Source organism: Anopheles arabiensis, chromosome 3 (genome assembly GCF_016920715.1).
Source record: "Anopheles arabiensis isolate DONGOLA chromosome 3, AaraD3, whole genome shotgun sequence".
NCBI lineage: Eukaryota > Metazoa > Arthropoda > Insecta > Diptera > Culicidae > Anopheles > Anopheles arabiensis.
The window spans coordinates 42,484,263-42,509,248 of NC_053518.1; the positions used below are offsets into that span (position 1 = coordinate 42,484,263).

General features: G+C 45.2%; 4 protein-coding genes across 5 annotated transcripts in view; 2 read left to right on the forward strand and 2 right to left on the reverse strand.

Moving 5' to 3' along the window:
* The window catches only part of LOC120903972 (protein WBSCR14 homolog), a 49,350-nt gene extending 43,744 nt beyond the window's left edge, over positions 1-5,606 (forward strand). For both annotated transcript variants that reach the window (XM_040313658.1, XM_040313659.1), the window contains 6 exons: positions 3-1,805; positions 1,905-2,449; positions 3,299-3,426; positions 3,531-3,654; positions 3,719-3,848; positions 3,949-5,606. In XM_040313658.1, coding sequence (XP_040169592.1) covers positions 3-1,805; positions 1,905-2,449; positions 3,299-3,426; positions 3,531-3,654; positions 3,719-3,848; positions 3,949-4,136 — 2,918 coding nt within the window. In that variant the 3' untranslated portion in view covers positions 4,137-5,606. The remainder of the gene's footprint in view (positions 1-2; positions 1,806-1,904; positions 2,450-3,298; positions 3,427-3,530; positions 3,655-3,718; positions 3,849-3,948) is intronic.
* A 1,556-nt stretch (positions 5,607-7,162) lies between these two features.
* On the reverse strand, positions 7,163-10,337 carry LOC120903974. The gene is made up of 3 exons (XM_040313661.1): positions 9,248-10,337; positions 9,054-9,163; positions 7,163-8,833 (listed from the first exon to the last, which is right to left on the reverse strand). Exons 1-3 carry the CDS (start codon positions 9,527-9,529, stop codon positions 7,744-7,746), a joined length of 1,482 nt encoding a protein of 493 aa, XP_040169595.1. The 5' UTR covers positions 9,530-10,337; the 3' UTR covers positions 7,163-7,743.
* A 116-nt stretch (positions 10,338-10,453) lies between these two features.
* Positions 10,454-12,243, forward strand: LOC120903973 (probable ATP-dependent RNA helicase DDX47). Its single transcript, XM_040313660.1, has 2 exons — positions 10,454-10,771; positions 10,841-12,243. Exons 1-2 carry the CDS (start codon positions 10,598-10,600, stop codon positions 12,188-12,190), a joined length of 1,524 nt encoding a protein of 507 aa, XP_040169594.1. The 5' UTR covers positions 10,454-10,597; the 3' UTR covers positions 12,191-12,243.
* The window catches only part of LOC120903975 (carbohydrate sulfotransferase 1), a 28,482-nt gene continuing 15,734 nt past the window's right edge, over positions 12,239-24,986 (reverse strand). Inside the window, exons 4-5 of the mRNA XM_040313662.1 lie at positions 15,010-15,211; positions 12,239-14,911 (exon numbers count right to left, since the gene is read on the reverse strand). Coding sequence (XP_040169596.1) covers positions 14,792-14,911; positions 15,010-15,211 — 322 coding nt within the window. The 3' untranslated portion in view covers positions 12,239-14,791. The remainder of the gene's footprint in view (positions 14,912-15,009; positions 15,212-24,986) is intronic.

A 24,986-nucleotide genomic window follows, 5' to 3' on the forward strand; every position in this document is an offset into this window, starting at 1 on the left:
AGGGTCCAACCAACTAACCAACGCTGGTAATAGCATACAGGAAGCGCCGGAGACACTGGGCGTCTCCGGCAACCATCAGCAGACGAGCCAAGCGCATCAAGCGACCGGCTGCATACAGCAGCAACCACCGGCCGCCCTACAGTACTCGGCCAAACTGTACGCCCAATCGTTGCAACCACCGGGCGGTGGATCGTCCGCTTCGATCTCTTCTGCTGCAGTGCAATCCTCCATTGCGCAACAGTTTACCAACTCGATTGACTCGTACATCACCGATCAGATGATCGGAGGTGCCGGGCAGAATAGCAACAGTCAGGGTTCGGCAGCGTCGCTAACTACTTCGCTCGGCATAGCACAGGTGATATCGGCCCAGCAGCAGCAACAGCAACAGCAGCAACAGCAGCATCAATTGGGTGGCGGAGGCAGTGCCGACGAGCTGGCCCGTAGCATTAAGTCCAAGTTTACCCGTGCGTACCCCAAACACAACTACGACCCAAAATACCCACCGACGCCCCACCAGACGATGGCGTACAATATGGTCTCGCAACCGCACATGGGCCAAACGGCTGGCAGCAATGCGGTGCTCGGTGCTACGGCTAGTGGCGGTCCCTATGGAAGCAACGCTTCCAGTGGCTTCCAGAATGTCATTTCCTCCGCCGCCACGGCGCCTTCCGGCATGCTGCAGATGGGCTCGGGTGGTATTCCGCCATCCTTAACGCCCAGCAGTATGCAGCTACACTACAACCATTCCAACGCTGTCCCCAATCCGGTCAATCTCTCCAACAGCCCGTCAGGAACGAACATCGTCGGTGGTGCTGGTGGTGGTGGCAGTAGTAACGTACGAGCATCCACCCAGATGGGTACCGCACCGACCTCCGGTCAGTCGAACGTGGCTGCCGGATCGGTCCTGCTGATGCAAAACCTCAACTCCAAACTGCTGACGCACAGCCAATCGCTACCGGTGCCGGCATTGCCGCAAACCAAGCAGGTCCCAGCGCAGCCCCGCTCCACCTCCATGCCGACTGGGCCGTCAAACTACAACCAGATGCTGGCCGCATCGCAACACTCACCTCCCGGCAGCCTGCATGCGTCGCAGTCGGGCAGTAGCTACAAGTCGTACCACGGGCATCAGCCCCAGCCGTACAAGATACCTTCCCAAACGGTCGGTGCCGGTGGTTCGTACGCGAGCGGTGTGCGGGCAATGCGCCACTCGTCTCCGCCCCACGGCACGGTCCTACAGCCGACCTCGGGCTCGTCCGGAGCGTCGTCGGGCATCGGAAGCTCGGGCGGTGGTGCACCGGTTGGACTGTCGAACGCGCTGGAACAATCGCAACAGCAGCTGCAGGATCTGCAGCTCCAGCAACAGCAGCAGCAGCAGCAGCAATCGATCGTTTCTACGTCGTCCAGCATCGTGCAGCAGCAGCAGCAACAAACGCAAGCGAAACGGCACCCGCCCCATCCCACCAAAGAGATGTTCCGCTCGAACAGTCTACCCATTAATGCAACCTTCCCGTTGCCACCGAAAGAGGGGGATAATTTTGCGATGCCTCGCTACCATCAGCAGCAGCAGTCGTCGCAGAAGGCGAACGCTAAGCTGCGCACACGCAGCAACTCGATGATCATGAAGCAGCAAACGACGGGTGTCCTTAACAGCATCCCCGGCATGGGGATGGTGGGATCTGGCAGTGCGGCTGGCGGCATGGCTGGTTCGTCGCAGCACATGACGCCGACGCTGCACGCCACCTCCAGCGAGCCGATGCTGAACGTTACCAACAGTGCGCTGCTAGCTCAACTTCTAACCACTAATAGTAAGTAGTCATTAACTAGCAATGTACTGCAAACAGTGCACGTAGAGCAAAGAGCGCAACGCTAAGGTGATCTTCTATTTTACTCCCCTCCCCCTCTAGACGCAAGTACCTTACTGAGTAAACAATCACACAGTACATCATCAAGTGCCATAAGTACCTTAACGCAGCAGCAGTCTCAGTCGCAGCCGCAACAGCAACAGCAGAACAGTCTGTACCAGACGATGTCTATGGGAAGTACTATTTCACCCTCTTCCTCCCAGCTTCAGTTGCACCAACTGCAACAGCAGCAGCATCAACAGCAACAACTTCACCATCAGCTGTCCAGTGCAACACCCAGCACCTCTAGCGGCGGCACGATGAGAGCCCAAGCGAGCTCCGTGCTGAACTTTGCCTCGTCCAGTGGTATGTCGCTGTCGCAGCAGAGCCTGTCGCCTGAATCCGCACACGATACCGACGGTCCACTGTCGCCGACTGGGCCGGGCGGCAGCGCCAGTGGTGGGGCTGGTAGCAAGTTCCCCCGCAGCGACAGCCAGCGTCGGACGGGGCACATTCACGCGGAACAGAAGCGCCGGTACAACATAAAGAATGGGTTCGATACGCTCCACTCGCTGATACCGCAGCTGCAACAGAATCCGAATGCAAAGGTAAGACCTTACCGAACGAGCCTTCAGTCCAGTGTAGTGGTGGGAGCTCGGAATCGGACCTACTCGATTTCGATTCCGGGTTCGGAATCATATCCGGGGCCAATTACGATGCTCGAATCGATTTCGATTCCGGAGCCGATTCCGTAGCCAATTACGGAACCGATCCAGAATTGGAATCGGCTCCGAAATCAGAATCGGCTACGGAATCGGAATTGACCTGGGAATCGCAATTTGCTCTGGTAATGCAATCAGACTTGTCTCCAGCATTGGAATTAGCTCCGGAATGAGAATCAGTTCTTGAATTGAAATAAGAAGTTTCAGAAACGAAATCAGTCCGGGAATCTCCATGAGAATGGATCGTTCAAAAACAAATTTTAATTCTTGGCGGCGACCAATATGTAACATCATTCGTTCCAAACGTCGATTCTTATGGAGATGCCGAAACCGGCTCCCATTTCGATGCTGATTCTGATTCTGATGATTCTGATTTCAGATCCAATTCCGAATCCGGCACCGATTCCGATTCCGATTCCGGAACCGAATCCGATTTCGATTCCGCAACCGATTCTAATTCCGGAGCCGTATCCGGAACCAAATCCAAATCCGAAACCAATTCCGATTGCGGAACCGATTATGATTCCGGATCCAATTCCAGACCCAATTCCGTTATCGATTCTGGAAACTGATTCCGGACCTACTATCCAGAATCGATTCCAGAAAACTTTGGAGGTATCCGGAATCGAATCCGACGAAAACTTTAGTTTTCCCGTCACTAGTCCAGAGCTATATGTATCTAATAGTCGTTTGTTATTTGTTCCCTCACCTCCCCCACCCCTCTCCCCTTAACAGCTAAGCAAGGCGGCCATGTTACAGAAGGGGGCCGACTACATTAAGCAGCTGCGCTCGGAGCGATCGTCCGCCACCGAGCAGATGGATTCGTTGCGCCGGGAGATTGAACAGTTGAATAATTCATTAAAGTAAGTAATAACGCTTTATGCAAATTCAAACCAACAAATGCAGAAACAAATCCTTAATCGATCCACTTTTTGGTGCTTGGTGTGTATCTCTGTTTGTATCACAGCAATCTTCATACTGCACTGCCGGCCAGTGGGGCACCCGTTTCCCGCCAGCGAACCGGCCGGGTGAAGGAGCTGTACCACCACTACGTCCGGCAGCGAACGCTGGATAACTGGAAATTCTGGATCGTAAGTAAAGCAGATCGCCGTATGGTCGGACTTGTATACATTATAAATTACTCTTTCTTTATAGTTTGGGCTGATCTTTGAGCCGCTGCTGAATTCCTACAACCAGACGGTTTCCGTCGCCAGTATGGATGAGATGTATCGCACCAGCCAGCTGTGGGTCGATCAGCACTGTTCCCTGGTAGAGCTAAGGCCTGGTAAGCAAGCGTTGTGTGTTTGCCGTGTCCCATCCCACTTAAATAAGAAGCTTTCGTAACAATGTAACTATGCTTGCCTTTTCGCCCACTCGTTATGCAGCCGTTTCCAATCAACTGCGCCAACTGTCTACGACCACCGACGTGCTGTCGGATCCTCCCAGCTCGCTGCAGGAGGAGGTACTTAAGGCGATCTCCAACTCGAGCAGTAACTGTCTCGCCCCAAGAGGCTCCGGCAAGGGGGGCAGCCGCGGAGGAAGCAGCACCGAAACTAGCCCCCATAGGTCGTAATAATCGTTAGCGGTGGCGGCGATGAGCCGTTCGTTGTGTTTATGACGAGGTTTTTAATTCGTTCTTTTTCTTAAGACTTTTCTCTGTTCTTTCAACTATTTACTAATCAGCTATCTATTTGCTTACGACAAACGGTTTTGTTAAACATTGGACAAAAGATCGGAAGGAAACGAAAGAAGAAAAGGCTAGTAGGGGTTTAGCTTTGGTTTACGATTATAGTAAGAGTTTAAAAGGGCAGCACACAACAGAACCCAATTGAAATAGCGCAAATGTTCGGATACAGATTTCCATCTTCCAGCCTTTTTTGAAGCTCAAATAGGGAAGAAAACGCTTGTGAATATCAATTCACCACATACAAACAAACAACCAATAGTGCCTTTTTCTACCCGGCTCAATTTTCTTTTCTCTTTCAAGACAAGGCAAGACAGTGATCATCCCCTCTTTCCCCGGTGAAATGAATCGAGTGATTAAGATCAGGATTTTTTTTTTGAATTGCTAAGCAAAATGACGTTACCATAATCTCAGTGTGAGGGACAAGGTTGCACACACTACAGCTTTGCTGGGGATGGGGATGGGGGAAAGCCTTTTTTCACAGAACCCATTTTCGGACCATGTTTCCGTTTAGGTTCAGTTACACTATTTTGCTTCATCGTTATTGGCTAGTTGTCTTTTTTTTGTTGTTGTATGAAGTAAGTCTTTTCGTATTGGTGTGTGTGTGCCGCAGTTGCACCAATGCTGTTAGCTCCTTTTTCTACGTTTACTTTAAGCCCGTCGTCGTTAATTTGTCTCTAAGCAGATTAAGTTTTCTCTTTTGCTACCCAATTTACGTTAAGTGTGTTTGACTTATGTGTGTGTGAGAGTGTGAGTGTAGGCGTCGGTTTAATACCACGAACGATACGAGAGGAATGGAAGCAAACGAAGTGTACGTTTTTTGTTGTAAGTATGACATGCGTTAAGGTATATTTGTTAATCTATTTTTTTAATAGCTTTAGCAACGGCGTTAATTAGAAGTTATGAGATTTATTTGAGAGAGAAAAAAAGAGAAAGATGAAAAAATATGTCCCTTCCTATCGAGAAAAGTACGTAATGTAGCGAATAGCCTTGTGACAGTGACGGAAGAGATTTGAATGTTTAATGCAGAGGTCAGCGCAAAGTTGTGTGTGTGTGTGTAGCTTAATCGGTTCTTTCTGCATGCAGAACAGCACCATAATAGGAAGAAAAGCACAATGTATGGCATGGTAGGGAATAGCTAACGCATAAGAGCAGCTCGAGTAAAGTACAACTGAAAAGGAAGACAGGGAGCAACAGAAACAGCTTTGTCACCATTGGCAGGGTATTGATCAAACGCATTAAAAAGCGAATAATCGGGAGGGCGGTGGGGGGAGACGGTTTTGTTCGCTTTTATTGTAACAAAACTGGCGTCGTGTTGTGCGCAACACCACCAACCACACGCCCTCAAAGCAAGCCGCAGCCGGTGTTTTTCAAGCCACACTTATTACGCTTTGAACCAACAGTCCGAAACCATTTTGCCCCACCGAAATAGTGCTAAGAGCGACCCATCCGTTTGGCTGCCTTGTCGACTTCCAACTGGCGGAACTGCGTCACGATCACCAGGTACGTTACGATCGAGCTTACCACCTGCGGAGAGATAAAGTGCGAAGCAATTGTTTCTGTACTGTCGCCCGAAGCTTTTCAGCACTCACCATGTAGCTTAAGCTGCTGTCGATCGTAAACAGTCCGTACGCGGTGAAGCGGACGTCCTGAAATAGACACTTGTAGTGCAGCTTATCCACCATCGCTGCCAGCGGTCGATTGTGCACGGATTCGAACGTGCAGTGCCACGGAATTTGCGTAATTGCTTGTATCTGTACGATGTGCGATAAAAACGGATCATTTCTTTTTATGTGACAAATGCACCATTTTTTTTGGGATTATTTACCTGTTCCGCTACCGATCCCGCCACGGCTAATAAGCCACCCGTAAGGACACACTTCCACAGCAACATCACCGAATGCTCCACCAGGTACGGTTGATCGTGGTAAAACTGTAACCCAGTGTAGACGAAATCGAAATACACTATACAGGTCATCGAAATGAGCATGGACGCACTGATGCCCAGGAACAGCGTGCCATAGATCCGGTTCACCAGCGTGACACAGTGCAGCAGATCGTCTCGAAGGTGAAGAACGGCACACAAATTCGTAACATCGGCACGCTGCACTGTTTCGCCGTACATCGATTGCAACCGTTTCGCGCACCGTCCCATCGCGAGAAGGAGCAGAAACACGTGCACCACATACACATCCACCAGCAGTAGCTCCCAGCGAATCTGCAGCACCAGGCTAATGTCCGGCTCGAAGTTGCTAAAGAATCCGTACCAATAGTAGACGGTACAGAGACAAACGCCCACCATGGCCATCCAGCGGTACGGTGGATAGGCTGGCGATCGATTTACGGTCGTCGCCGTACTCGGCCACCGGTCGATAGCACCTTCGAAACGATCCAGCAACTTGATCAGTGTGCCATAATGGGTCACATTGATGCCGTTTGCAATGAGCAGCAGGCTAAGCGCGATTGTGTCCACCGTCGAGGCGAGCAGCCACATCACGTACGATAAACTGTTCAAGAACAGCGAGTACTCGGTAAGGATCTGTGCCCGGAGCCACGTGATGAAGAGTATTACGCCCAGTGCCAGCACAATCCGCAGCCGAAAGCAACGATACACGCTTTTCACGCTTCCCCTGGCTGGACGGGGAGGAACGTACGGCACTAGCGAGCAGCATTTGTAGATCGTGAGCAGTACGTGGAGTTCGCGAAAAATGCCCATTGCTAGTGAGCTGCAGCGGTGTCAAATTGACTGCACCGGTGAAGCTGCTAATTGCGAGTGGTATATGCATTTTTAAACTCTTGTGCCTTATGTGTCGTTTGTGGACCGACCCTGCGACCCTGCGCTTCCCATCCGATCGATTGTTTGTGATAAGATAAAGAAATGAAGGGAAAATAATGCAAACCACCGCGCTGCAGGATAAGGGGGAGAACTATACATTTATTTTTTTACCGAAAGACTCTCGCACTTTAGTTCATTATCTCATTTGTCTAGAAATTATTGTTAGCATAATCCTCTTGCTAATTCATTACTACTATGTGTGTCTGTGGCGCTCCGATGCGTGAAAATCGATGGATGAAAATTTAATTTAATTTAGCACCCAGCACGATAAAGGTGACGTGAACAATTTGAGCCTTGATCCTTGACTTGTACGATCGAAAGTGGAAAAGTTACACAATTCTACTGAATATTCCTGGCTCTCGAAGAGAATTAAATCCTAAAACACAGACTATTTTTGCATCCCGCATGCTCATGGAAGGACTGGGAAACGCGTGCTTTATCAAATGACAAATTAAAAAAAACACACACACACACACACATCACGCAAACAAAGTCTACACTTAGGCTTGGCAGTCTGGATGATTGGGTTATCTTGTTTGTTAAAGAAAATTATTCTAAAATTACCACAAATTATTAATAATTACGCTTTCGCTTTTCGTCACGTCAACGTGCACTGCTTAGTCCCAATTCCGTCCAAATCTAATATCTGTCCCTTCTACTCTACCCCTCACCGGACACGTCGTCCCGAACCGCGCTCGACACCATCGTCATCGTCGTCGAGGGTTCTTCCTCCTCCACTCTTTGGTTGTGCTTGCTGTCGGCCGTCCCGTACCCGAACAGATCAAACACACCCTCGTCCCGCCCGAGCGCGAACGGGTAGTTGCCGTAGAACCGTGGGTTTACCACCAGGAACGGTTTCACCAGTCCGCGCGTTTCCCGCTTCCGGTTCCGCCACCCGTTCGGCCGGTACTGGCTGCGGCGGTCATCGTCCCGCTCGTCCAGCAGTATCCGAGCGAGCCGTTCCCGTTGCTGCGCGATCACGCACTCGTCTTCATCTGATTCTTCCGGTTCCTTCTGCTGCTGCCCCCCTTCGGAGGCCGATTCCGACGAGAGCGCACCGTGGCTATGGTCCGACGAACGCTCCCGATGTTCTATTGCACTTTTCGATCCTCCCGCTGCTGCTATCGATTGCTCCTGCTCCTCCTCTCGCTTTTCCTTCTCGATCGGTTCCGGCAGCTTTACGTATCGCTGTTCGGCTCCGGGCCGTAGCACTGCCGACCGTCGGCTTGGGCGCGTGTAGCACGATCCCGCCGGCTCCTTCAGCACCATCAGCGTCAGTGGTGGTCCGTTCGGTTTCGATCGCACCCACAGCTGCCGGACGCTGCCCCCGTACGGTATCGGATCGGGAGTGATTTGCCAGTTGGGTGTGGTGGAGAGCAGCGAGGAGGAGGAGGACTGGCCTCGGCTAGTGGTAGCGGAACCACCATCAGCAGCAGCCACGGACGCTGCCGCCTTCATCATCATCATCATCACCGATGATGACTGGTTATTACTTCTCGGCGCAAATTCGTTCTCGCTCAGCACGAGCAGCTGCCGCTTGTCGCCGAACACGGTCGTCAGATCGTCGCTCGTCACGTACAGGAAGGAGCGCAGCGCCTCATCCGCGTGCAGCATTTGCGTGCTTTTGCGCATTGCCTCCAGCTGCGCATCGAACCACGCTTCCCGCAGCTCCAACTGGCGGCGCTTTCGCATGTGTACGCCAATTTGGCGCGCCGTACCGAGGCATGATTCCGTCGTCAGCTCTTCGCCACTGAAATGACCAATCGGGATGGGAGGTGGAGGGAAATTATTAATAATTCAAAGCATCAATTACATACACGCGTGTTGTGCCGGTACGCAACACAAAATAGGCGAGCGCGCGCGCCCTTTATTTGACAGGTGTGAAACTTGACAGGTGGCGGGGAAAAAAACAATAACAAATGCCAATTGGTCACCAACCTTGGCGAAACCCTTGGCGCCCAATTACTTACACCCATTTGATGTGGTTTTTGACCTGCTTCTTCACGAGCCCAATGCCTTCCAGCACGTTCGTAACGTCGTAGATGCGTCGCTTCTGTCGGTTGGATAAAGTCGATGACACCTGCAAACGCGAGCGCGGTCAAAAAGAATGCATTAGAATGCTGACGTAGCTGCGACCGCCCATGGAGGGGGAGTGGACACATACATCACGCAGATACAGCACGCCATCCGGTGTTTCCCGCAGCATCTTCACCACGCTCCTCGTCAGCATGGTAAGCGATTTGTCGAACCGTCGTTTCGAGGTCGGCTCAAACTCGCCATCGTCATCCTCCTCCAGCAACATACTCGGAGTAGGCGACGAAAGGCCCCGAAGCGCTAGCGTCTTGGCCCGCTGCTGCTTGCTGTCGCTCATTCTGGACCGTTTGGTCGCTTTCTTCGGTTCGCTCATGCTCACCGTACCGGAGTGTCCCGCCGGTTCGTCCGTCATCTATCGCGCCGTGCGTTACCTCGCTAACCTAATGCCCGGTGGTGGTATTATCGCGTTTGAATCACCTTGCTGCACCAACATTATTCGTTCGCCTCCGAGCTTCAAGTTCGCACCATACCACACCAAATATGCATCCTCCCTCCGGCTTTAAGCTAATGATGTTCTAAATATGGTCACGGGCAGTCGAGCGGATGGCTACGATTATTTATCTTACGCGCCAGATCGCAACTTCTTCTTCGTCGCTTCTAATCTCTTCCCACGGCCCAACCCGGGGGGCGATTGGTTTATCTCAAAGGAACTGGCCACGGGAACGAGAGCCACGGTCGGCCCGAGGGGAAGAGGGAAGGATGCACGGGGCCTGTGTTGCCGTGCCCGTCCGCAAGAGTCCGGGGGAAGATGCAAGCGATCGCCCAACGCGGCCCGCGAATCGCACGAAACAGTTTTGAACGGAACGAGTTATACCGCGCGAACAACGGAAGGCCTGTCACGCACTGTTGTTGTCCCGCCAAAGGCAGCTAAAAAATCCGCCATTGGCTTTTTCCCTCTTGTCAATTGCTTATCGCTGTCAGACGGGCTGTGATGTTTTGGGAACGATGACAAACGGTAACACCAACACAGACGCACCACGCGGTGCAGTGCGCAGCACAGTTGGCCGGCTCGCCGTGCGGGAAATTGGCAAGAGCGTAAATGTTTACGGATTACACATTCACTACAAAAGCTTTTAAATTATTTATTGCACTAAAATCGCATCATTTTAACCGAAAAAGCGCCACAATACACGGAATGCAGGACGTCGCACGCGCATTGTTTACCATAAACAGAGCGCACTGTCATGGCGGGTTTCGAGCAGTACGCATCTTCGAGCACGTTCGAGCAGTTGCCGCTGTCGGAGCGCGCTTTCAACCCGGCAGCGTAAACTCAGCCCCGTACCCACGTGTTGACAGATCGTTCTTCTGTTTACCATCAAAGTGCACGTTGTTTTCCGCTGTGTCCGCCCGGCGTGTTTTTCCCAATTTGCTGGAGAAAAGCTAGTTTTTCTTGTTTTGGTTTCTGTGTGCTTTCGGTAAAATGTCCAGCTCCGAGAGTGACGGCATGTCCGACGTGGAGGAGGCAGCAAGGGCTGCTGCAAACGGGGACGATTCCTCCGACCAGGAGGAGAACGGCTCCGGCACGGACGTTGACGAAGAACAGGATGGACAGGCAGAAAACGGTACCGACGTGAGCAAATCGTGGGAAGACTTGGTACGTACCGGTGGGTTAGCAAACTTTACATCTGTGTATTTAATAGCATTTTCCGTTTTCCTTCGCCAGGGTCTGATCGACACGCTCTGCACCGCGTGCCGTGGGTTGAAATGGAAAGCACCGTCGAAAATTCAGCGCGAAGCCATCCCGCTCGCCCTGCAGGGCAAGGACATTATAGGGCTGGCGGAGACGGGCTCCGGTAAGACGGGTGCGTTCGCCCTGCCCATCCTGCAGGCCCTGCTCGACAATCCGCAGCGCTATTTTGCCGTCGTGCTGACGCCGACGCGCGAACTTGCCTACCAGATATCGGAACAGTTCGAGGCGCTGGGCGCTACGATCGGTGTCAAGTGCTGCGTGATTGTCGGCGGTATGGATCTGGTGACGCAGGCGATACAGCTCGCCCGCAAACCGCACATCATCATAGCGACGCCGGGCCGGCTGGTCGACCATCTGGAAAACACGAAGGGCTTCAGCCTGAAGGCCATCCGGTACCTGGTGATGGACGAGGCGGACCGCATCCTCAACATGGACTTCGAGGAGGAGGTAAACAAAATCCTCAAGGTGATGCCGCGCGAACGGCGCACCTTCCTGTTCAGCGCCACCATGACGAAGAAGGTGAAAAAGCTCGAGCGCGCCTCGTTGCGCGACCCGGTCAAGGTGGAGGTGTCGAGCAAGTACCAGACGGTGGAGAAGCTGCTCCAGTACTACCTGTTCATACCGGCGCGCTACAAAAACGTCTACCTGGTGCACGTGCTGAACGAGCTGGCGGGCAACAGTTTCATGATTTTCTGCAGCACCTGCAACAACACCGTCCGCACGGCGCTGATGCTGCGCGCGCTCGGGCTGGCGGCCGTCCCGCTGCACGGGCAGATGACGCAGAACAAGCGGCTGGCGGCGCTGAACAAGTTCAAATCGCAGGCGCGCCAAATCCTCATCTCGACCGATGTTGCGTCCCGCGGGCTCGACATACCGCACGTGGACGTGGTGCTGAATCTGGACATTCCCATGCACAGCAAGGACTACATTCATCGCGTGGGGCGCACGGCTCGTGCCGGCCGGGCCGGGCAGGCGATTACGTTTGTGACGCAGTACGACGTGGAGCTGTACCAGCGCATCGAGCATCTGCTCGGCAAGAAGCTGCCCGAGTACAAGTGCGAACAGGACGAGGTGATGGCACTGCAGGAGCGGGTGGCAGAAGCGCACCGTACCGCACGGATCGAGCAGCGCGACATTGAGGAGCGGAAGGCTAGCAAGGGAGGAAAGCGGGGCGCGAACGATTCGGACGAGGAAGACACGGAACAATTCAACGGAGTTAGGAAACGACTAAAGCCGGGCAATGCGAAGGGCGGTGACCGAGGGGGTCGAGGTGGTCGGGGCGGTCGCGGTGGCCGGGGTGGCAAAAGGGGTCGAAGAAACTAAGAATTGGAGAGGAACAATAAAAAGCACGCTTGTAAGCGAAAGAAACCGTTAAATCTTAAACCGTAATTTATTTGATCGTTTTCCGTTACAACTCGAAAAAAACGAAACACGTGCGTCGCGCGGTTGAGCAGATCCTTCTTCTTCTATTGTTTTGCTTCTAGCGTTCTTTGCTTACCTCCTATGATTCACTGTCTAATATCAATTCCTTGTTTACTTAAACGCGGTCAGCCTGCACCGCCGCCTGCTTTTCGATACAAAAACAAAATTCACCTCGAATCGATTAACCAAAAGTCGAAAAGAATGGAAACGTGTCCTTGGGGCCTTACCGCAGCAGTGGCAACACACACGCAGTGGTCTTCCAAATGCTTTTAAAATATAATAAATAACTAAATTTTTAGCCCGCAAATAACACCGTCGACAGATCGACGCGCTAGCGGGACGACCGGCTAGGGGGTCTAAATTTAAATGTCAGAGAGGCTTCCCGGCGGCTACTTTGAAGATGCAACCAACACTCAGGCTCATTCGGTAATATCACACAGCTTCCTTTGTCGTTGTGATCAAACACACACGATCCTTTCGTCCATTTCTGTCATTTTTTTTTATCCTGTCTCTAAGCACGCTCCATACTCTCTCTCTCTCTCTCCGTATCTCTTTCTGCCTCTATTGTGGATTGACCTTTGCCTTTGCTTTGCTTTAGGAACGAGGCATTACAAGTATCTCGTGCTGGCATATTCATCAACGCAACTACAACTCATAGCCATTACACTCTATTAGCCGTACTCTAATTATTACATACACACACACGCACGCACGCACGCATCAGAGCATATAGTTTAACTTCATTAAGTATCTGCGAACACACATACACACACACAATGTGTGCCTTGTGTGTCATACGCTCACACACGCTCGCCTTCCCTATTTAGTTCTACAATTTATTGATATTAAGGAGCGGGAAAAGAGTGAAGAGAAGAGTTTGAAAGTATGCCGGCGTGTCCGCGTCTATCCGCGTGTTCTCTATGTATTGCATTCCATAACTCGCGCGCTTCTAAACTAAACATCCCCCTCTTCTTTTAGCTTCTTCTACCTTACTACTGAGTGGGGGGTTGTTGAAATTGAGTGATTGATTTGTATGTGTTTCGATGCTACTACTATTATTGTGTGTGTGTGTGTGTACTTGACACACTATTATCAACAACATGACGATAGTTTAATTTCAGTAGTGAAAAAACAGGCAAAAAAGGCACTCTAAGTGAATGAGCTCAACAAACCTCACCTACACTCCCCCTCCAGAATACGTTTCCTCACCCCCCCCCCCCCCCTCGGATCGCCTTACACACGTGGTGTACTGGATAATACTATGCTGTTGCACTTTAAATAGTAATAAAAAAACGCCCCTACTGGCTACACGGTGTTATAGGCTACGGTGTTGCGAGAAAAGTTTAATCGCGGATCGATCTCGATATTCCAATGCAAGTCTTCCCTATTGCTAGTAGTGTGAGTAAGAAGAAGGAGAGTATGTTTTGAACGGGTTTGAGCAGCTATTGCTACTGCAACGGTTTTGCTGGCGGCAAACGTTTATCTAGGGACAAAACAAAACACGAACACAATTCTAAGTCAAGAATTCTTAACATAATGCAACGGAAAGCAGCATAGAAACATCTTTCCCTTACTAAGGGTGCAAATAGAGGAGGTTGACACGCAAGTGAAAATGAAATTTTGGGGCTTTCAGATTGTAATTCCATTAAAAAAAACATGTATAAGTGATTTTTGCACCAAACGGTACTGAATTTTCTAACAGAATAGCATTATTTTCAATCAAATTAATCCCCTTTTTAATAGCTTTTATTGCCATATCCTGATCAATTCACGTAACCGATCGTGAAAACCAGGAGGAAAGCTGATAAAAGTCTTTTAAAGAGAGTTTAATTTGATTGAAAATCATCTTCATCCACCAGGAGGGAACATCCACCAGGAGGGAACGACATTATCTCTCGTTTAATACATAAAACTCCACATTTTTTAAGTAAATACAACCCCTAAAACCTTAAAATTTATGTTCACTTTCACGCTATTTCTAATGCTCTAATGCTTGCCCCCGCCTCGGCGTGAAAGAAAAAGAAAAAGAAGAATAACTGAAACATAACCTATACGACTCCTCTCGCCAATCGACAAAAATCCTTCTCCTTATCTATGATAATAGCCCTGAAACGCTGAAACAGATAAATCAAACGATATCTCTCTTCACTTGGTTAGTTTGTTTTTGTGTGTGTTTGTGTGTCTTTTTGTTTCATCAGCATCGTCAACACAACCGTCAACACAAGTTCTAGCTCAGTGCACCCAGTTCCATTCCCGGGTGCGCGCGCTCGGGGCTCGTTTTTAAATCACAGTTGCTACATCATTTTTATATGCATTTGCAGTGTTGCATTGACGTTTTTTGTTCGTGCGCTCGAGAGAGAGAGAGAGAGTAGTAATACAGCGGCACAACACACCGCCCGCACAACAGGAAGGAATCGAAGTTCGATTGTCGATCTTGCCCCACACGCTGACAGTGGGCAAAAGAAATGCACCCTTACCGTCCCCCCGGGGGACCCGTCCGTCTCACGAAACGCTGTACGGGAGCAGTGGGTTAAAGTTGTCGTACAGTTCCCGCTCGCTGGTAGCGTTCCGGTAGCCCCAGCTTCTCATTGCCGCCACGCAGCTGTCTTGGATGATTTTTACCTAAAACAGACAAGAACGTTTTTTTTATTACACACACACGCACACAATACACAGTAGTGAATTTCGCAACCGTATTGCAACAATAGAGCGCCGCCTACCTCGTCGTACGTTAAATCCTTCGTCCAGTGAAAGGGGGCCGATTTGGAATCGCGATATGTTGAGCTAACGCCACCGACGTCCTGCTTGGTGTGCGTGTCGAGGAACATTTTCACCTCCGGGTGGTATGGAAGCCCGTAAAATTGCAGTATTTCTTTGGTCATCTTGTACGGATTTAGCGACAGATCTTCATACCGTACAACGCTACGGAAGAAAGGATGAGAGAAAAAAGTACAATTAAATGTATAATCATATACGAAATCCATGAATCTTAATGGCTAAACAACATGCAAATTCCTTTCCACGTGTGTAATAGTTACTACTAATCGGCTGATATCTTCTACTGATTTTTTTAAAAGGAAAAATACCAAATTGGCAGTCACAGGATTGGGGGGGCCGGGCTTATGCATGGGTTGTCACATTGTCGTGAGCAACAAATTTCTCCTTGTAAACGAAAACATGCATGTTTGGGAGGGAGGATCGGCTCTTCTGCGCGAGATTGACATCATACAGGGTTTTTCAGTGGTTCTCATACTTTTGGGACAGTTTCCTATACGAAATGAACTTTATGTGATAGGAAGTCTACTATACAACACCCTTTTTGAAAAAAATAAGAATAATTTGTTAATAATGCTAATTGAAAATTCTTCTTTTCAATACGAATTTGGAATTTTCAATAAAAACCAATAAGAATTTACAATGAGGCTGTACAAAAAGGGTGCCATAGAGTCAAATTCCCGTCTTACAAAGATCACTTTCAATAAAAAAGAGAAAAGTATGAGTCCCACAAGTATGAGAATCCCTGAAAAACCCTGTATTCGTTCTATCGTGGTTGTGTGATTAAACAACATTGAATCGATAATGTAGAATCAAGTTAAAGTCATTTCATTTTACACTTCTATCTGCTGTCATAAATATTGTTTTTAATTTCCTTTTTTATCTCAAGCTATACCTATTCAAATTTTAAAAATTATTTCTTAGCTTATGTTTGGTTATTTTTATTTTTTATGTGCTTAAATGCTACTAAAAAACGATTATAAATTGTCAATATCGGCAAAAAATCTAAATAAAATTATGATTTTCTTTAAACATGATTAAGATCAAACCTAGCCTTTTGTTTTTGTTTTTTTTTTGCTTCCTTTTAGGAAACCATTCTTTTTTTTTATTTTACACATCACTGAGCCCCGTCTAATAGTCATTTTTAATATTATTATTTAGTAGGAACAATAAAAGGCTCGTGGTGTGACGTACAGAATGTGGATGCTTTAATAATAATGTGGTAACTTCAATCATAATTTTACTGTAAACTAAAGTCGAATAATCTTCTGTTAATGGTAAAAATAGCTTCTTTCTTTCTTTCTTTTGGCTCAACCACCGTTGTCGGTCAAGGCTTGCCTGTACCGCTACTTGTGGGCTTGGCTCTCCGTGACTTATTCATTCCCCCCATAGCTGGATAGTCAGTCCTACGTATGGCGGCACGGTCCATTCGGGGCGTGAACCCATGACGGGTATGTTGTTAAGTTGTTCGAGTTCACGACTGTATCACGAGACCGGCTTCATTATTCATTCAAAATTTTGCACTAGCTACAGTTAAAATTTTGCAGGTAGTTACAAAAACAACGGTAGAAATATTTAATTTATATTTTACTGATATCTTTGTTCTTAATTTTGAAAAATGTTTTAAATGGTCTGTTATTTTTTCATTAGTTATAGTTATTAGTTTTTAGTTATAAAGATTACTTTTAGCTGGTTAATGGTAACTTGTTTTTATCAATAGTACCATTTTTACTCTTCTTTTTGGCATCTAGACCAACGAAGTGGTAATGCCAGCCTATAAAGGATTTTTAAACTTACTCAGTACCACACTCAGCTGAATAGTCAGTACATGCTGCGGGAGAGCGGTCCACAAAACACCTTTTTTATGATATCCACTGTTAAAAATCTAGCTTTATATTATTGGCGGGTGTTGTTTCCCATGTTCGATTGTTTGCATCGTATTGCATTCAAACAAAACCAAATTTTTTTCATTTAGCTCATTAATACGTAGACTGCCACCCTGTATCACGTTGAGTATCAGATACAAAACTGGATATGATTTAAACCCATTGTCTAGATAGTGATTATGTTTCACTCAAAGTATTAATGTAACAATTGTTAAAACGAGAAGTTAATCGATTTCGTTTTCAAGGTGTTTGACACAGAAGTAAAAATAAAGATGATTTTATAATGTTTTTTTTTTCATTTCCGCAAAATACGCGCCAATGAAGAGAAAAAACGCGCGAAATCCGCGCCAATCGCAAAACCCGCGCTAGCTGTAACAGCTCTGTATCTACTAATAAAAAATTAACCAATAATCTTTCATTATGTTTTATTGTTAAATTACCATCTGTTAACGTTACTGTTCACGTTATTAAGAGTTCCATAAGCCGGCATGACCGCGTAGGTCGTTACACCAAACGTTCAGTAATTAGACACAACTTGGGGCATTAGATTGAAAAATTAAAATCGATATTTATACTTGTCGTACAATATACCGAAATGTAAAAAATCAAGACTTTTATGGACCTTATATGTGATCACTTTAGTCACTTTAATTACTTTAGTCTTTTCATTCTATGCAATCACTTTAGTCTTTTTTTTATAGAAAGAACGGTCATATTTCTTAATCAATTCTACTTCTTCTGACTGGCGCATCAACTTAATGGGCCATTCGCTTGATACAACAGCCAAAAGTCCTAACAACAACATGTCCGCAGTTGATGCAAATCAATGAGTAATAACAATCCGAATCCATAATATCTCAGAATGCGTAACATAAACACACAAACAATCCATAATACATAACTGGATAGCCAGTTCTGTGATACAATTGTAAACTTACTGTTAGAAACTGGCGCTCTAACCAAAAAAAAGAGAACAAAGTGAATTTGTTAGGTAAGCACTGAGGGTGCACCAAAAAATTAGTTTATTTCTCTATTCACCGTTATCTTCGCTCTTGGGTGTTTTTATCGCAATTATCCCATTTTGCGCGGTTTTCTTCCTTTTTATGCCTATGTTCATACACAAAACATCGCCTTAGCTGACAGTTTGTTGGAACCTCATAACAGTTTACAACACTTAAAAAAGCCAACAACATACCCGCTATGGGTCCAAGCTTCATATGGACTGATCACCGCATATATAGGATTGACTGATCTTGCTGTAAATAAGTATACCAATAGATTACTGATAACTTTGTCAGTGCATATGGTGCGCCTAGACGACAGACTACGGCTTTTGCGTCAAATAAGGAGAAGAAGATGATGATACAAATAATGCAGATATCAGTGGCCTAATTCAAGCCAACACAGCGGTTTTTTTTTCTTTCTTCAAATCGTAGAATGACATTCGTTCATTTTTCTGCACAGCTCTTTCGACTGTTTACAATAGTTGAGTCAAATAAGAAAATGAAAAGGACTTATATAGCACAACGGTAGACGAATAATCAGTCCTACACTAAACACTAGGGGGCATCTACAGATCAGATAGCAATTGAACCACGATCGACATCTACAGGGTCCGGCGCATCTATCATTAGACAATCCGACCGGCCGCCTAGGGTCAAATGCACAAAAATAGGCGCACAAGGTCAAGGGGTGTGGTACATTGTTTTTTTTTTAAGATTTAAAACTTTAAAACTATATGTATCCGTATGTCCTTTTTGATAAACGTTGAGACACACATTTTTTATATAATTTTCAATATAATTAATGAAATTATTGTTCTTGAAATATGTAATTTTGTGTTTTTATTGTTTTAAAACCATAAAGATGTACACGACTTCATTACATCTTCTGGAACTTATTTTTAATAACCGAAATATAGATATTCGAGAAAAAAAAACATTATATACCACGAGATAGGAATATACAACAGAAATTCAACCCCGATCTTGACAAGCATACCGAATGCTGATCAATTCGAGCCGAACGGGCTCAAATTGATAATATGCGCTGTAGCCAAAGTCAAAACAATAAATTACTCTGTACTAATGCAGTCACGGTAGCATTTATTAGCAAACCTGTTACCAGAAATTTGCTTTTGTTTTGATGCCTCAACTAATGCCTCGTTACAAAAAAGATAAAAACAACGATCGTTATCAACCATTGAAACAAATTGTACCTTTAAGTGTGCAAAGTATTGTCTCCCCCGTATAGACATGATACAAATTGGTGATCTGATATTAGAAGCTAACAAACAATCATTTCCCAAAAAAAAATACACACACGTTATCTCATCATCTCGTGAGAGTTTTTAACCTCTTCCAGATGGCCGACGGTCAGTGAACCTGCGTCCTCTGCGTAATATGCGCAGAGAGTTTGGCAGGAAGGTGCGTCAACATCAAATCAGGGAAACAGAGAGGTGGGAACAACGGTCGACGAAAAGCCTAAATAATTAGAAAACATTATGGAAAAAATATTTCATCCCCAAAGATCGCTGCGCCAAACACACACACACACGTAAAGCCCGCGGGAACTTTTGGCCACTTTTAGCCGTTGCTGCCTTTCACTTTTTACTTTGGTCTCTTCAGCTCACAAAATGATGAAGCTGTCCGTTGACATCGGCCCCCAGTTTAGCTGTTCGCTTCTGGATGAATTGTAGCAATCTGCCGATCGACGTGGAGAGAGAAGCGCTTTGATTACTGTCATCAAATTGATGGAATTGGAAAGGTTCCTCGCTTGCCTCCACGTACGAGCAAACTTGTGTTGCAGTCACCGCGGCACGGTTCCAGCACGGCCAGGTGCTTGTGGAGCAAAAGCGCACATTATAATTTACCCCCGCTTGCACCTTTTGGGAGGGTGAGAAGCCGGCGGTGTATAATCAATCTGTCGGCAATGCTCTTACTGGTGCACACGATACAAAACACGGCGACTGGTCTACGAGCGACCCGGCACCACGCCGAATGTGCCGTCAATCACGTGCGCATGCAAATCGTGCGCGCCATGATGCCTCACACAATCGGAGAAGGATTGCAATTCATGGCAGAATGTTGTGTGTGGGTTGGAATGGCCGGCGGCACAACACTTCTATTGTGGGGCTCATTGGCGACGTCACTATGTATTGACTAATTTTACACCTGCTTTGCATTCCAAAGCAAAGCGACGGCCATTTTTGTAGAAAGCTAACCGAAACTTTCGATTCCAGTTTTTTTTTGTTCGTCCGGACGGCGAATGAGTGAATCAATTGGAGGAATAACGGATATTTTACTTTATTTAGGAGATGATAAAACCATTGCATGCGAAGCTTTGTTATAAGCTAATACGTTACTTTTCTTGGATTAAGGGGTCAAGGTTCAATAAAATGGATTAAGATAGTTGGAATAATTAGTATTTTTTACACCTTTGCTTGTACGAAACCGAAATCAAATAATTGTAAATTGAGGATAATTTAGTGTTTTTTTAATCACAGTACAATGTCCATTTACTATAAGCTGCCAGGTTAATTAGGTTAAAATAAACCTATTTAATTTCAAGCCTTAAGGCCGGGCTACATTGATCGTACTTGCAAGCGTAATTTTGATTTTAACTAGCGCATCTGGCGGCGGCTGACCGAAGCATTTTGCCGAACAATTTGGAGCCGCTCCAGAAAATAGGTTAATTTTCCATGTTTTTTACTTAAATCGGAGGAGAAAAGTGTTGTAAAACGTAGATACACATGTCTTGCACGCATTGCATCCATTTTTGCAATGGAAAACGATGGAAAAACTACTTAATTTTGAGATCCGGCAGGTCCATTCCCTCGATGACCAAAAAAGCTTCCACCAGCCGCCGCCAGATGCGCTAGTGAAAATCAAAATTACGCTTGCAAGTACGATCAATGTAGCCCGGCCTTTATACGGGTTAACCAGCCTTATAAAATAGTAAAGTCTCTAATTTGTTCCAAAACTAACTGTACAGTTTAGCACAGTTATCTTTCAGCTACATGTTTACTTTACTGTTTCGTACAAGAAAATTATGGAGAATTATATTAAAAATGTTATTCGAAAATTCGTTTACGTTGTTTGAGGTTTCAATATGCTTTAAAAATCTAATAAGATATTTAACAACTTACAAACATGAACATGATTAGGGCCGGTTTGGTAGTACAGTTGTCCACTCATACGACTTAACAACATGCACAACTTGAGTTCAAGCCCCGAATAGACCGTGCTTCCATACGTAGGACTGACTACCCTGCTATGGTATCAATAAGTCACTGAAAGCCAAGCTCACTTCACTAGCGGATACAAAGGCAGGCCTTGACCGACATCGGTTGTTGTGCCAAAGAAGAAACACGATCAAGCGTCATTAAGCAGCAGTTATTAAAACAGAATTAATCTTCTTGATAGAATAATGACATAGCACGAACTAGAATCTATTTTAAAACATTAAAAAAAATCAATATAAAAATATATTCGGTTATGTGATTTATTTGATACACGAGCCAGACTCCTATCTTTCAAAACCAGATGTTTTCGAGCCCATCCAGACCATTCCTCTGTAGCAAGGACTGCCAACGCAACTGCATGATCCTAACAAGTCTACGTTGCACGTTAAACAAAACAAAAAGAAAGAATAAAACTACGTCCCCACGATAAAGTACTGATAACGTCAGTCTAAATAAAGATTGACAACAATACTGCGCCATGCTTTCCGGTACTTGTGCTGCAATTAGCGTAGTTTAGCCATGAAAGAACTCGTCAATGTTAACATATCAGTCTTAAGCACTTGAAATTCTGTTTACATTCTTTGCGTTATCAATTCATCCAATCGATTTACAACAATCCCCCTTGAACTTGAAAGAGTTTGCTTCAAAGCAAAGTTTGTTCAGGCTGTAAATCGAATCAAAGGTGCTTTACAACAGATCTGTCAATACTGTACGCCAACGATAAAAGTAGACAGCATCTACATTAGTGGATTTGCTCTTCAGAATCGTAGCCATATGTCCTGGAGCTGTTTGGAGCCATTCCAAGCCGTCCGAGCTGTACGAATCGTTACTTTATCAATAAATGTGATGTGTACAAAAATCCTAACAAATCTTTAAATCAATCGGTATTCAGTGACTCAATCAACAAAATACAACACATAGTCCATTGGACGATTGGCAACTAGGGTAAATGTACCTATAGTGGTGGTAGTACCAATAGTGGTGGTATTGCACTAAAATGCGGTTCATACGGAAAATTACAAGTAATTAAGTTATTTAAGTTAGTGTGAAATGTTCTTCAGCCTTTTACAAAGGGTTTAAAAGTTAAATGGGGCCATTCCGTTACTCAGTTACCGAAAAATCCATTATTTTGTTAAATGTGTCAACATTTTTCTAAAATCCTTAGGATTTCATAACGATACTCATTTTTCTGTTAACGTTCTAAACGACCACATAACCACGCAATTACTAGTTTTTCAACATAACTGTTACGTAATGTAATTGTTTTACTAAAATTATTTGCCTTTTGACCATATTTATGCATTTTTAAGTGTTTTTTACCATAGTGCCATTATAGGTACACAAAACAGGCATGTTCCTATAGTGGTTATAGTTATAACATCAATAAAAAAAGGTCGTTTTAGATTTTTTCGGGGAAATTTTTGACATGTCGTACTGTTTTCACTAAAATAAGCAACAGAAATGAGTTTTATGTAGGTAATTTACCAAAAACAGGCCGAAATTCGCTTATATGGCTGAATGAAAACTTGACTTCAAATCAATCACACTCTTCCGGGTGTAGGTTGATGACAGGTGTGATGCAGTACTTTAGTCAATAGTTTCATTGATCAAATTTATACATTTTTTACGATCAAATTACGCAAGAAACCTATATTATGGCAGTAATCCTTGCTATTCATACGAAAACAGCTTCGAAACTAAGTTTCATTGTTATTATACACCGTTTTTGATGCATCTTTGTTTATCACCACTATAGGAACACAATACGACGACTATAGGAACCATACCCCCATTATAGGTACAACGAAGCAGTCACAAAAATTTGTATTTTTTTCGTAAATTTGATGTATTTCATGATAAAAATGGTTGTGATTGCGTAGATAAAACATATTCCAATTGCTATGTGTTAAAATATTCAGAAATTATTCTTCCTAACACTTTAAATCCATTAAAACACATCGGTACCACTACAAATTGCACCACTATTGGTACATTTACCCTAGCAGCATTGGTCTGGTCCGGACAACACCAAACAGTTCCGAACAGTTCCGAGCTTGGAGCATTGTTCCGCTGCTGTTTTGGAAGCGTGTTCGCTTTTATTGCGGATTCACCGCTCGCTAATTACTTATTCTATATAATATATATAGGGTAAATGTACCTATAGTGGTGGTAGTACCAATAGTGGTGGTATTGCACTAAAATGCGGTTCATACGGCAAATTACAAGTAATTAAGTTATTTACGTTAATGTGAAATGTTCTTTAGCCTTTTACAAAGGGTTTAAAAGTTAAATGGGGCCATTCCGTTACTTAGTGACCGAAAAATCCATTATTTTGTGAAATTTGTCAACATTTTTCCAAAATCCTTAGGATTTCATAACGAAACTCATTTTTCTGTTAACGTTCTAAATGACCACATAACCACGCAATTACTAGTTTTTCAACATAACTGTTATGAAATGTTATTGTTTTACTAAAATTATGTGCCTTTTGACCATATTTATGCATTTTTGAGTGTTTTTTACCATAGTGCCATTATAGGTACACAAAACAGGCATGTTCCTATAGTGGTTATAGTTATAAAATCAATAAAAACAGGTCGTTTTAGATTTTGTCGAGGACATTTTTGACATGTCGTACTGTTTTCACTAAAATAAGCAACAGAAATGAGTTTTATGTAGGTAATTTACCAAAAACAGGCCAAAATTCGCTTATATGGCTGAATGAAAAATTGACTTCAAATCAAGCACACTCTTCCGGGTGTAGGTTGATGACAGGTGTGATGCAGTACTTTAGTCAATAGTTTCATTGATTAAATTTATACATTGTTTTACGATCAAATTACGCAAGAAACCTATATTATGGCAGTAATCCTTGCTATTTATACGAAAACAGCTTCGAAACTAAGTTTTATTGATATTATACACCGTTTTTGATGCATCTTTGTTTACCACCACTATAGGAACACAATACGACGACTATAGGAACCATACCACCATTATAGGTACAACGAAGCAGTCACAAAAATATGTATTTTTTCGTAAATTTGATGTATTTCATGATAAAAATGGTTGTGATTGCGTAGATAAAACATATTCCAATTGCTATGTGTTAAAATATTCAGAAATTATCCTTCCTGACACTTTAAATCCATTAAAACACATCGGTACCACTACAAATTGCACCACTATTGGTACATTTACCCTATAGCATTTGCTCTTCTCTGCTCATAGTTTGCCCTTAATAGATATGAAACTTACAGTCCACACAACATCACGCGCAGACTTTCTTCCCATCGGGTCAACTGTACTGGTACACCCGCGGCAGCAGCACCAGTGAAGACACATTTCTCTTTTCGCATATCATAAAAGCTTCTTATCGCGCGCGCTCGCTTGGAATACGGCAACAGACCACAAAGCAATCAAATCGACAGTGTGTGCGCAATGTGTGTAAAGCATTTGGAGCGCGTGTGCTATCTTACAGCACCCAACAGTTAATTGCACAGTTCTGCGGAATAAAACCCTTTGCAAATATACGCTTTTCCTGCTGCAAGGCTTTTTATCAAAACTAGCACACATGTGCAAAAGGGGTTCGGGTCGTGATGCATGCATGAAACGCCAAGATTAGATGGTGTAAACAGCTTAAGAGTCGCGCACAGTATTTTGATTTGCTTCCGTTGTTTGTTTGTTTGTTTTTTTTGTGGTTTTGATAATATTTAGACGTTACAATCACTTCCTTGAAAGATGTAAGATGTTAGGAGAAAGTAGGTATAGACGAGCACTGCGGGCAAAAAGG

What these genes read in the sequence shown, in the direction of transcription:
- LOC120903973 (XM_040313660.1), top strand. Translation starts at nt 10,598, where the DNA reads ATGTCCAGCTCCGAGAGTGACGGCATGTCCGACGTGGAGGAGGCAGCA. An exon ending in GCAAATCGTGGGAAGACTTG is followed by an intron (nt 10,772 to 10,840) that starts GTACGTACCGGT and finishes TTCCTTCGCCAG; the next exon opens with GGTCTGATCGACACGCTCTG.
- LOC120903974 (XM_040313661.1), bottom strand. Translation starts at nt 9,529, where the DNA reads ATGACGGACGAACCGGCGGGACACTCCGGTACGGTGAGCATGAGCGAA. An exon ending in GCGTGCTGTATCTGCGTGAT is followed by an intron (nt 9,164 to 9,247) that starts GTATGTGTCCAC and finishes TCGCGTTTGCAG; the next exon opens with GTGTCATCGACTTTATCCAA. An exon ending in AAAAACCACATCAAATGGGT is followed by an intron (nt 8,834 to 9,053) that starts GTAAGTAATTGG and finishes TGGTCATTTCAG; the next exon opens with TGGCGAAGAGCTGACGACGG.